At 36.1% G+C, this 12,438-nt stretch overlaps 1 protein-coding gene across 8 annotated transcripts in view; it reads left to right on the forward strand.

The window, feature by feature from the left end:
* FAM184A (family with sequence similarity 184 member A) overlaps positions 1 to 12,438 on the forward strand; it is a 73,840-nt gene that overhangs the window by 36,726 nt on the left and 24,676 nt on the right. For all 8 annotated transcript variants that reach the window (XM_074537920.1, XM_074537916.1, XM_074537914.1 and 5 more), the window contains exons 6-9: positions 780 to 902; positions 4,658 to 4,819; positions 6,639 to 6,764; positions 6,958 to 7,104. In XM_074537920.1, the coding sequence (XP_074394021.1) occupies positions 780 to 902; positions 4,658 to 4,819; positions 6,639 to 6,764; positions 6,958 to 7,104 (558 nt within the window). The remainder of the gene's footprint in view (positions 1 to 779; positions 903 to 4,657; positions 4,820 to 6,638; positions 6,765 to 6,957; positions 7,105 to 12,438) is intronic.

Below are 12,438 nucleotides of genomic sequence, written 5' to 3' on the forward strand. Positions count from 1 at the left end.
TGTTTCCTTTAAAGTATTTTGTGAAAGAAATTGTTGTTCTGAAAATGTATTCTGAATATTAAGGCTGAAGTATAAATTTATAATTTTCCTTAAAACTATGAAAGTGTCTAACATTTATGTGTGTATATATGCACACACACAACATAGGCTCATGTAAGAGAAATATAATTAATCCAGCAGTTATTTTGAGAATTTGGCTATTACACTATAAAGGTTGATGAAAACAAGGGTGTTACTTGTTTCTTTCCATATAGTTAAACTTGAAAAGTAATTTGATTCTACACAAATGTAGTAGATATATGGTCTGGGGTTTTTTTTCATTAATTGTAACATTCTAAAAAACTTCACAGAGCTCAGTCTGGATTTTAAGATTTATTCTTTCCTGTAGGGATTATTTGTAGGAAATAGATGGGTAAAGGCTGAAAGACATGCAGATATATCAGTGTAATTTTATAGAAAATGAAAAATTCTTCTTTCAGCTCAGACTGAAAAATTGTGAAAGTAGATATATTTTGAAAGCTTTGATAACTGAGAAGTAATTGAGAGAAAAGTCCTGTTAGTCTTTATTTTGTGATTTAAGGATGTTAAATTATAAAATAAACTGGAAAATTACATATATTGTAAAAGGAAATAAATATTCATGCTCTAACAGTTTAAGAAAAGGGATGAGATCACAAGTATTTATGCTAGTTAGAATCATTTCCGTGTGGTAGATCTGTACTTTGCAATGACTCTGAGGCAAGTATTTAATATTTCTTCCATCCTTCCTGTTTCTGAAGGAGTTGGAGCAGCAGTTTGAGAAGGAGAAACTGCATTTGGAGGATGATAAGAATCAGCTCCGACAGCAGCTGGAAAACGTGAAGGAAGAGCTGACAACGAAGCTGACTTCTGCCAATCAGGAGGCAAGGACTAACTTGCTGTTTCACTACCACATCTCATCAATAGTGATCTTAGACTCCAGGACAGGTCTAGGTCTATGCTGTTGAGTGTTTAATGCCTTACTTCTGTTTAGAGTGGAATATTCTTAAAGCATGGGAAGTTAGTTGACTGCTTCTGAGGAATGATTTTATTGTCCGTTACAAAATTAACAAAGCAAGAGAGATGTAAACAGCTGATGTAAACAGCTTTTTATTTTTAACTATTTTTATCTTCTCATTAGGTACACAGACCTCTACACAAAATACATCAGGAGAGAGGGAAATTTAACTAGATGTAAACTCATATTTGGTTATGGTTAACATATCATAAATTCTGGTCAGTTTCTTGACTTGCAAATCATCTTCTTGTATTTTCATCAAAAGATGATATGAAGTACTTTTAGTAGGACCCAAATTATTTGCTATGTCATGGTATATGCAATTGATGTTAAATGTATCATGTGTCAAGTCAGTTTTAATTTTTTTTTTAGTTGGAAATCACAACCTTTTTACAATACAATATTTTGAAACTAGAAGTACATTCTGCTGATATCAAAAACATCAAACCATTTTTCTCTGGAACTTTTGGCTCGTTTCAAGAGCATATTTCATCAGCTTTATTGTTCAGCAAGCCCTATGCATGATTTTAGTGCTTGCTTTGAGAGAGTTAAACATGAATTTAAGTTTTTTTTTTTGCAGCACAGTTTTTCATTGCTGCTTTCTGTACTGTACAGTATAGGGAGAGAGCAGGTGTTTCATTCTGGTAACTTGCAAATTATACAAATACTAAACTAGCTTAAGAAAAAAATCTGCATGTTTTCAATATACTAAATAGGGAAGTTTGCCCTTCCAAAAGTATAGATTTTACTTGTTAATATATTATATATGAATGTATTAATAGTCTATTAATACATTACTATATTAATGACTTCATAATGTATTTGATTATTATATATTGAGGTATATATTCTGAAAATATGTATTACCATGTACTTTCAGAGTAGGACCTACCAGATAGATGGATATGCCAGAGATTATACATTCCAGAGTAGCTGGACCTCCTGCCTTTAGAGTTCAGCAGCTCTCCTGATCAGTCAGTTGAGAGTAGCTCTTTAAACAGGAGGGTTCTTCCTCCTTAGGGCTGCCAGTGTCTTTGTTTCAGAGCTTAGAGAAGGTGCAAGTTTAAGCTGAAATTGCTCTTTCTCTTTTAACAGCATGCTTACCTGCATTGAAAGTGATGAAAATATGATGTATTTGTTATGCATCTTAACAAAATATTACACAGCTTTATTTTTCAGTTCAAAATTACAGGAAGTTTAGTTATTTATTTTTAGATTTAACTTCTCTGTTGTATGCTAACTTTCATTGTTTCTGGATTAGATCTGAGTAGAGCACTTTTGTCATTCTATCATCATCTAGCACTGTAGGGTTAAATTTAGCTATTCTTTATCAATGTCTCTTGGCTTCATGAGCAATAAACTTGCTCCTTCCTTGAAGGAAATAACTTGAAATGTTTTAAGAATGAGTTTCTGTTATCCAACTGCTATCAAATTCAGGCTTGGAAAATTCCATCAACATGAAAGTTAGCCAAACAGAGACAAAGCTAAGAAACAGAAGACTAAAATAGGGAGCTAGGTCCAGCTGCTGTATTCAAGTTTACATACAATCCTTTGCCAGGATAAGTGTAATACCATATATTGTGCATAGTGATAGAATGAGAGAAAACATACAGACAATAAATTAGAGTTGGTCTGTAAATCCTCTCCATGTAGTGCAGAAGAGAAATGTTTTATTTCATTACTATGTTTATCTTGAGCACATGACAGAAGTGCTTCAGTTGCAACCACAGCTTGGCCTTAGATCTCTATTGACAACTAATAGCAGTTTCTCAATGCCATCACTGACCTTGAAGAAGCTTCCCCTGTGATGTTCTGACACATCATTAGCTTAGCCCTTACATTGCTACTGTTGCTTCTTTTTCTGTTTGTTTGCTTTAAGTTACAGAAGTCATTTAACACAGTAGGCTTGTATTCTTTACTTTCTGTGGATGCTTGTTCAGTTCTAGCTTCCCTGCTGAGAAAGCTGCTTTTGAGCCCGTGCCATCTTCTTTTCTTTTTGACAGACTTTCTGGTGGCAATTATCTTAGCTAAAGGATGCGGGAAAGATTCAAGCCTCATTAGGCTTGCTCCTAGTACTAAGCTATTTAAGAGCAGTGTAATCTTGATTACTTGCCAAAGATTTTTTTGGGAGTTTGGGTTAAGTCAGAATAGTGGCTTTCTCATGCATGTCTCAGGATGAGACTGGCTGTTCACTTTATAGATCTGTTTCCTTTCACTGTAGACCAGCCCAGGCTTTTTATAATGTTGATATGTTTGTATCACTTGGTACAGTCATCTAAGGACTTGCTGTTTCCATGCAAAGGATTTCTGATGATGTTATTAAAGATAATTTTAAACAGCCTCCATCACTTTGTCAACAGCAGAGTATATCTTAAGCCCTATGAGTGGCATTCCTGCCTGCTCCCATATCCTTAGATTTACAGGACTGCGTTCATATGATGCTACTATCAGATACATGGACAACAGAGCACTACCAGGATATCAATACAGTTTGGGGACATTTTGTCATGTAGGTAATACTGCTACCTTCAGGTAGCTGTGCTCTGTAGGGCATTAGTTGCTGTTTGAATATAACTCAAAGAAGCACAGAGACATGTGCTCAACTTTACAGGAGTTTTTCACTGAGATCTCTCATGCCAAAGAAATTTTGCATTCCATCCTGAGAAGAAAAAGAGGAGTTGCACTTTTTAAACACTTGACAGGTTGTTGACAGAGGGAGAGAGTTCTGGAAGAGAGAGGTGATGTCTCTGTGTGTATTATAAACAGTATTTGTATGTAACTATTCTAACAAACAGGAAGAGTGGTTACAGTTCTTACTGTGCATGCCTGTAATCCAAAAGCTAGTATTTTCTTGTGACACTTGTCCCATTGTGAATGAAATTATCTCAACTTACAAAGGCAATAGCATAGACTGTTGCTTTGGCAGAAAACATACTTCCAATTAACTGCTGTTCTTTGTTCCTCCCTGCCTCCCATTTTTCTGATTTTCCAACCTACATACTTAAAATCTATTTCTTTCCTGTAGCTGGTGAACAGTGTTCAATCTCTTGTATTTTTATTCGAAGCAAAGAAGTCATTCCCATCATTTTACAGGTGGGAAGCTGAAGCACAAACAGGCAGAAAAAAAGAGTATTGTTACATAGCAGTTAAGGAGATTATTACATTATATGTACAGTTTCTAGTTTAAGTTTTAAACAGGCTGGACAGGTAACAATCTGAAAACAGAAACTTAAACGCTAGCACAGGTTAATTTATATATTAGATTAGAGTTTATGTATTTTGAAATCTCTCTCATTAATTTGCTTAAAACCTGCTTTCTTATAGTAAACTAAGAGGCATTTTCGTATCTTTTATGTAGCTCCTTTCCTTGCAACATGCATCAAACACATTGGATATATTTTTTTTACTTGTAAAAAACCTTTAATTGAGTCTTTGCTTTTATAATATTACAGGAATTTGTTTTTAAATACGGAAGCATTAAGTGATATTTAAGGAGAACAGGCAGTGCAACTAAAAATTTGTCTAGGTGAGAATTAGGAATCACTGAAAAACACCAGGATGGCTTGGCTGCCATTGGTAACAGTTATGGAAATTACGGGGGGTTTTTTTGTAATGTCACAGGTGTGTCGTCTGCAAGACCTAGTACGAAAAAGTGAGCAAGGCCTTGGGACTGCAGAAGGACACATCTCCAGTCTTCAAGAAGCTCAGGAAATACTCCAGAAAGAACTGGAATTAACTAGAGCAAGACTGCGAGAGACCACGGATTCACTGTACAGTGTTGAGGTAACCGTGCTGTTGGAGAATAAATTGTGCAAAGTGCAGTTATAAGGGTGATTTTGGTCTTGTTTTTAAAATAGCTAGAAGTGTTATGGGGTACCCATGACAGAAGGATCATCATATGGCTTCATTAAAGGAGAGATTTCTATTTTGAGAAGAAATTTTAAAAAATGGAAACTAGGATAGGTTCTTTTGGGGCTTGGGGGTTTCTTATTTTTATTTTTATTGGTTGGTTGTTTCAGGGTGGGTATTTTTTGTTTTCAGAACATTTTTAGTGTTTAACAGGTAGTGCTGCAGGCATATCTTTGTATGGTTAATCTAAGTTGTAGCTGCCAGAACATATCCATACAAAATATGTTCAGGGCTTTAATAGAATTTCATTAAAGGATATGAGTTAACACTTGCAATTTCAGACAGTTCATGTCATGATGCAAAACAAGGTCCAGAGTTTACTAACTCTGAAATTCACAGAAATCTTTTTGCTGAGTTATTTGAATATATGTATGCCATGTTTTCCTTGGAAAATGGGCACAGTCTTCATTTCAGGCTTGAATTTGGAAATTTAGTAAAGACTTGAGAATAATTTTTAGTTATATGCTGCAATATCTGTAAGGATAGCAGACTGTCATCTAGAAAATGTGACCACTTTGTACCATTAAGCAATTAATTTGCCTAGGCACAAATATATTGCCATTTTAATTGGCTTAGATGGAAGTAGAACTGTCAGTTAGTCTGTCAATACTTTATTGATTGCAATACTGGGCAAACATTTCCTTTTTGTTTCCTCAGTATAGAATGTACATTTACAAGATCACAGAAGTATTTGACATAGAGCAGCAAATATTATATTTTTTTTTCACTGAACATAAATTCATACTTTCTTAGCAAAACCAGCCTGAAACAGCTTAATGGTATTTTTTTTATTTCTTTCAGCTACAGTCATTAGAGGTGCACCATATTATAGTTTATAACTTCCTCTGTATTTTTTTATGATGTCTCTAAATGTTATTATGAACTAGTATTGCTCTCTTCACCTATTAAAAAATTTCAATATTCATATATAGTAGGCTACTGGCAATAAAATTTATCTTAACAGATTTTAAAATTTATCAAAATGCTGCAGAAAAGGTCTCATTTTAAAAATGAATAATTCAATTTAGGGGCTATGTTTGCTTCATGAACAAAGCAAGCACGGCTGAACAACATTCATGTAAGTAGTATTTCTAGGTGGTACCTATTCTATTATGGTAAAATTTCAGCAGAAATTGGTGGGAATTTTAAAGGTGTTCCCTGTGTTCGGGCTGTGAAACCTTGTTTCTAGCAGGCATGTCCCATTGAGAAACAGAAATGAACTTTGAACTTTGTATCACATACAGATGGTTCAAACTTTGAAATTCAAATACTGGATATATGATGCTTTAAAAAAATTTTAAAAATAAAATTCAAAGCATTCTTTACAGAGGACCTAAGCCACATGCTCTAATTGTGAAGTAAGTCCTCCAGTGAATGGGACTTGTTGACCTTTTGAAGTTCTCTGCAACATAAATTATTTTGTGATTCAACATTAATGGTATTTGAAAAGATTACAGAATGACTTACTGGAAAATTGCTTTTTATAGGAGTACAGACTTCTGTTTCACAAATAAGAAATATCAGGAAATGTATAAGCATTAATTGTGCATAACTAGGAATTTCACAGTGAAGAAGTTGTAGTTCAAATTTATGAGCCAACTGTAATTGATATTTTTATTATAAATACACTCACTTAGGTTTGAAATACACTTTTGCTGCTGATCAGTCTCTATTGTAAAGTTTGTACTTGCAGGGAGAACTGGATCAAGAGAGACAACAGCATGAGGCAATGATTGCTGCCATGAGAGAGGAGGAAAAGTTCAAAGTTGACAGAATGGCACGTGACTTGGAAATAAAATGGACAGAAAATCTTCGGCAAGTATTATTTTTTTTTTTTATTCTTTAATAATAAATGAACTATATATTGTATGCAATTGTACTATCAAATGAAATGTAAGGCAAATGTTTCTGTTATTTAAGATTTTCCAATTATTACTGAGATTGTAATTCTTTTGTACCTCTTGCACATGGTCCCACTGCATTTTAGTTATTTGTCCTTTGTTTTTAGACAGGAATGTAATAAGCTTCGTGAAGAGCTGAGGCTGCAGCATGAGGAGGACAAGAAGGCAGCCATGACTCAGTTGTTGCAGCTGAAAGAACGTGAAAAAAATGCAGCAAGGGATGGATGGCAAAAAAAGGTCGAAGATCTTTTAGACCAGGTAACTAACTATGGTGTCCTTGAGAATTGGAAAGCCCTTACAATTTAATTGTTGGTGGCTTATTACCAACTAAGTGAATGAAATCAATTGTGATATCTGGCTTTTAAATGAAATTTGTTAGCATAGGGCTTTTTAACCTAATAATGATTTTAATAATATGTGGATATAATTTTAATTGTATGAATGTTGTTCTTTACACTAAGTGTGAATAAAACTTTTTACAGTTTTGAGGGGAGGAGGAGGGAGAGGACGCTGACAGACTCACTTCTTTACTACAAGATTGTTTTGATTTTGTCTGCTCGCCTGTTGTGCTGTTAAATATCTACCAATGCTAGTTGTTTGGACTTAAAGGTATCCCCTATCTTTACAAAAGTAATAATCCCCTATGTGTAGAAGAATAACACTGTACAAGTCTCTGAGAAGTCAAAATGTGTCTCAGTTTTTATGACACATTTATTACAGCTATGTCTTAAGTGATTTTGGCCATTATTTTGGGATAATCTTGTGTGAATACTGAGGTTTTTTAATGGTAATTCTTACTTATCATCTCAGTTATGTTAGATAATTCAAAGAAAATACTTGCTTTGTACTTTTTCCAAGCCATAAATGCTGTAGAACTGGTTTTATTGACTCCAGTTTGAATAAAGAGCTGATAATGAACAAACATAGTTTAAAGTAAGAGTAACAGATTTTGGAACTCATTAAATGACTGAAATGACTTAAAGTGATTTCAGGGTGTTATTGTGGGATGGCTTTTAATTTGCTGTCTAATTTGGGAAGTCTAATAACTGAACACACATTGTAATATACAGCCTCTCCCAGGAGCACATCACAATATATTTTGCTGATAGGAGAATTTAAGCTTTTCAAGTCTTGTGGTTTAGGCTCATGAAAGCTGGAGGTTTTCAAAGTTTTTGGACTGTTACTTTTTACAACAGGAGCATAAAGAGAATTGGACTAATTTTATTCTAAGTTTCACATTACCCAAGTTCATTTACTTTCTTTACTTCTACCTGTAAAGGTAGAATATCCCTTGAAAGAGATATACTTAGCTTTCCATAGTTTTAACATACTTTTATCTCTGCCTTTGAAAAATACCATGTTAAATCTAACCTGCAGTTCCAGAGTGGAAAATTACCATGTTACAAAAAACATGGTTATTAATGGGTTTTTCTGCCTGTGCAAGAAATTTTGGAATGAGAAAGCTCACTGTAGTAAGGAGAATTTACTAGAGAATTTTTGGACATAGGAAAAGGTCTCCATATGCAAAATGGTTGTTTTTCTTTTTTCTTCGTATCTTTTACTGTATCAGAACTGTATGCAAATAGATTAATAGCATGTGAGGACTATTTTTTTTCAAAACAGCTGTGACTTTTCCATACCACTGTTTGAGTTGGGTAGGTATTTAACAGAGATTGAAATGGTAGTAGGGAATTAAGCTTTCCCTCTGTAAAAATCTGTATTTTATCCATTACAGCTGAAAGAGAGAGAATTCCAGACCATAGTGTAAGAGATTTATAACTTAACTCTTGGACAAATGGATTTTTAGTAAGTTCCTCCTGACTGCAGTACACAAAAGAGAGTCTCTGAGAGTTGAGGTGACCTGGATCACAGAATCACAGACTTGCTTAGGCTGGAAGAGGTCTCAGGAGGCTGAATTCAGCACTGAATTAAAAGGTTGCTTAGGGCTCTGTACAGTCAGTTCTTGAATAACCTCTAAGGATGGAGATTCCACAGCATCTCTGAATAATCTCATTTACTGCCTAATTATCCTCATAATGAGCTTTTTCTTTCTATTTAGACAGAACCATCTCTGTTTCAGTTTGATTGTAGTCTCTCATTGTTCTGCTGTACACCTTTGCAGCAAGACTGGATCCACTTTCTCTGTAACCACCTCATAGGTACTGGAAAAGTATTAAGCCCCACAAAGCTATTTCTTCTTTGGCCTGAGCAAACAGAGTTACCTCAGAAGGACATCTGTTCCAGTCCCAGCCTTCTTGGTGGTAGCTCTCTGCTGAATATGAGCAAGTCTATCAACATGTGTCTTGTACCAAAGCTGAATGAGATGGAGGAGGAACATTTTATTTCTGAATTAAATGTTATAATATATAACATTTAATATTAATATTAAATGTTATAATATAATAGAATATGGTATTGGAATGGCCGGATGGGACGTGCCTGTCTTGTCTGGCCCTTGCTGCTTGACCAAAGGCAGCAGCTGACCATTTCACCTCAGAGACACCTTTGGCTGGCTGGATGCTGCAGCTGGGCACTTGGGACAAGTCCAGGCATGCAGGAGCTCAGGTTTGCCTCTGGTGGAGAAGCTTCAAGGCAAGGTGAAGGAAAAAGAGTCAGTTCTGCTGGAGGGTTTAGATCCAGAGCTTTATTCCTGGCACACAGGCCTCTGAATCTCGTAACAGCTCTACCAAAACCTTGAATCGTGTGGTGGTTGTTCCTTTTAACCCTGGGGAGATGAGGAGGGAAGGGGTAGGGATCAGGTAAGGGGAGGAAGTCTCAGGGGGCGAATGACACCTGGATGGCCCAATGTCCCCCAGGGCTGAAAGGCATCTTTTGAACTCTGCCAATCATTCAGCGCCCTTCTGGAATGCCAGGATTGACAGATAGTGCTCAGCAGGGGTCAGGGTGGGGGAAAGCAGAGGCGATTGACACCTGGGGAAGGACTGGAAAACTGAGGCACGCTATGACATCACAGCGCAGCAATATGCCCTCCAGGTGATGTGCAGTAAGGGCCAAGTCCATAGCACTGGTCCCTTCCCTCAAACTGCTGCTTGCTGCTGCAGCCCAGTGTGCAGCTGGCACTCAGTGCTGCCACACCACGCTGCTGATTCACGTTTAGCCTACTGTCAGCAAGGTTCTGCAAAGCAGATCTGTGACCCAGTACGGACCAGTGTATGGGTTTGGTCCTTCCTGTCTCAAGGACCTTGCATTTAGCTTTGCTGAACTTTGTGTGGTTCCTGTCAGCCTGTATTTATAACCTAGATGGGTCCCTCCGGATGGCAGCCCATTTCTTTCAATGCATCCTTTCCACTGTGTTGCCCTCCACCCGGGCATTCTTCCTACCTTGGTGTCACCCACCCACAAACTCCATAAGGATGCTCCTCTGTCTCCTCCTCCAGAAATTATAAGGTACTGAAATAAGCAGGTCCTGGACTGTCTTAGAAATTCTACCCTGAACTAGTACTGCCTGAGATAATGCAGTAGGGCTGTGAAATTGTGGATTTGTTACACCATGGTTTTAATTTGTGGGAAGATGTATTTAAAACCCATTTGAAAGGTGTGAAGCCTGTATAAAACTAGGAAGAGAGGGAATCCAGCTTCTCTTTCTGCAATTCAGATTTTTACACCTGAAATAGTGATCTGCTCTATACCAGTAATATTATACAATGATTTATCAAAACAACACAAGACCAGAGTCTCTGCTAAAAATTTGTAAATCCTGACTTGACAGCAAATGCGGCCGATATGTGTTCTTTATGTTGAGAAAGTTGAGAGGTTCATCACTTAGTTGTATAATTTCTGTTCATAAAGGTTGAATTCAGAAATTAAATGTTCATCAATACAGGTACCATTTTGTAATATGTATTGATGCATCTCTGATTTGATTTGAAAACAAGCTACAAGGAAGTGTATCGCCTATCTTAAAGTGTAGAAATGGTTATGTAATCACAAAGGGCTGAAAAAACAGGTTTAAATATAGCTACCTAAACTGTAGAAAAATACAACTTAGAGTATGTCCACCTGGGAATGCTGCTGACTGGTGCTGGAAAGCTGAATGAGCAGACACAGATAAAAATGTTAATTAAAAGAAACCCAAACAGTTTCAATCAAGAAAAGTATGCCCACAAAGTGTACTAAGCTGATTTGAGTTTTAAAAATTATGTTATTCTCATCTACAAATTTCTGCCATTTCTATTTGTTGCATGTTTGAGAGGTGGTATCTAGCTCTAGCATAAAGCTAGGTGATAATTTTGCTTTCATACCAGTAATGCTAAGTGGTCCCTCACAGAGTGCAGGTAGGGTTATTGTTATTCTAACAGTATAGCTTTGTTATGAATAAAAGAATCTTGGGATGAAATGCTACTCAGCTGATTAAATGCTTAAACACTTTCTTGCTGGTTGCAAAGCACCATCAACACTTCGATGTGGTTGGTAGTTTAACCATTGTATCATTGTATAGAGACCAAATGTGTAGTTTTTCTCTCTGATACACAAAATTATTCTGGAAGACAAAGGAGAAAGTACTTTTTCCTTTTTTCCCTTGTAAATTGCACCTAGTACTTCTATGTCAATCCATTCAAGGGTTTCATAATGAAATATGCAGTGAATTCAGATATGCTTGCTCCTTTCCATTCCTCTTAGCTCTATAAGGGGGTTTTAACGCTTTTCTTAAAAACATTTTACTGCTGAGAAAGCTTCAGCCAGGGCCAAAATAGCTGGCATTTTCTTTTTTTTTTTTTTTTTTTGAAAGCATAAGCATGTTCTTTGTCTGTTTTGTGCAACCTTCATTTCTGGGCACTGAAACATACTGGTTAAGATTTGTATTTTTCTTATCTGTTTCTTCTTGTGATATGTTTTTTTTCAGTAGACAGAATCAAGGGTTCTCATTGTGGATGGACTTTCCTATATTTGAGCAAATATTGTTTCTCCTGTCTTCCTTACTTTTCAGTAAAATGTCCCAGTAAAGTGAATGTTTTTGTCATTATTTTTTCCCATATGTAGCTTTCCCATTCTTAAGTAGCTTCATACTTGCTACTTGTGACATTCTTCTTTCTTCACTTTGTCAACTTTTCACACCAAAAATGTGTCTTCTATCAATGGGAATACCCGAAGTAGTACAGCAAGACTGAACTGAAGTATACTATATATGTTTTGGTAGCTGTTGTTTGTTTTTCCTACTGCAAAGACTTTTTTTGAAAAATATGTTGATATTTCCTCTTCAGAATTTGTTTCTGTGATGACATGCTCCTTTTTAAACTGTCAAAGTAAATAGGAGAAACTTTGATGTGTATCAAAATGTAAATATTTCCTTCTGATGTAGTTATTATTCAAATGGTAGTTTTCAGGAAATGACAAGCTCAGTCTTAACATACTGGTCTAAAACTCCTGATTATTCTGCTGTTGATGGAATGTTGAGAAAAATCCCTGAGCTCCTGTGCACATCTATAGATGGCTTTTGATCAGGCTTCATCCAGAAGCAGTTACTTCTCCATCTTTAGTTGCCTGTGTAGAGGTGCTTATTGCAGAGCTGATGTGCATCCACATTAACAAAATCAGGAAACGCTGCTTTCTTTCCCCACAAGGATTACTGGC

This window comes from Zonotrichia albicollis, chromosome 3, assembly GCF_047830755.1.
Source record: "Zonotrichia albicollis isolate bZonAlb1 chromosome 3, bZonAlb1.hap1, whole genome shotgun sequence".
Lineage (NCBI taxonomy): Eukaryota > Metazoa > Chordata > Aves > Passeriformes > Passerellidae > Zonotrichia > Zonotrichia albicollis.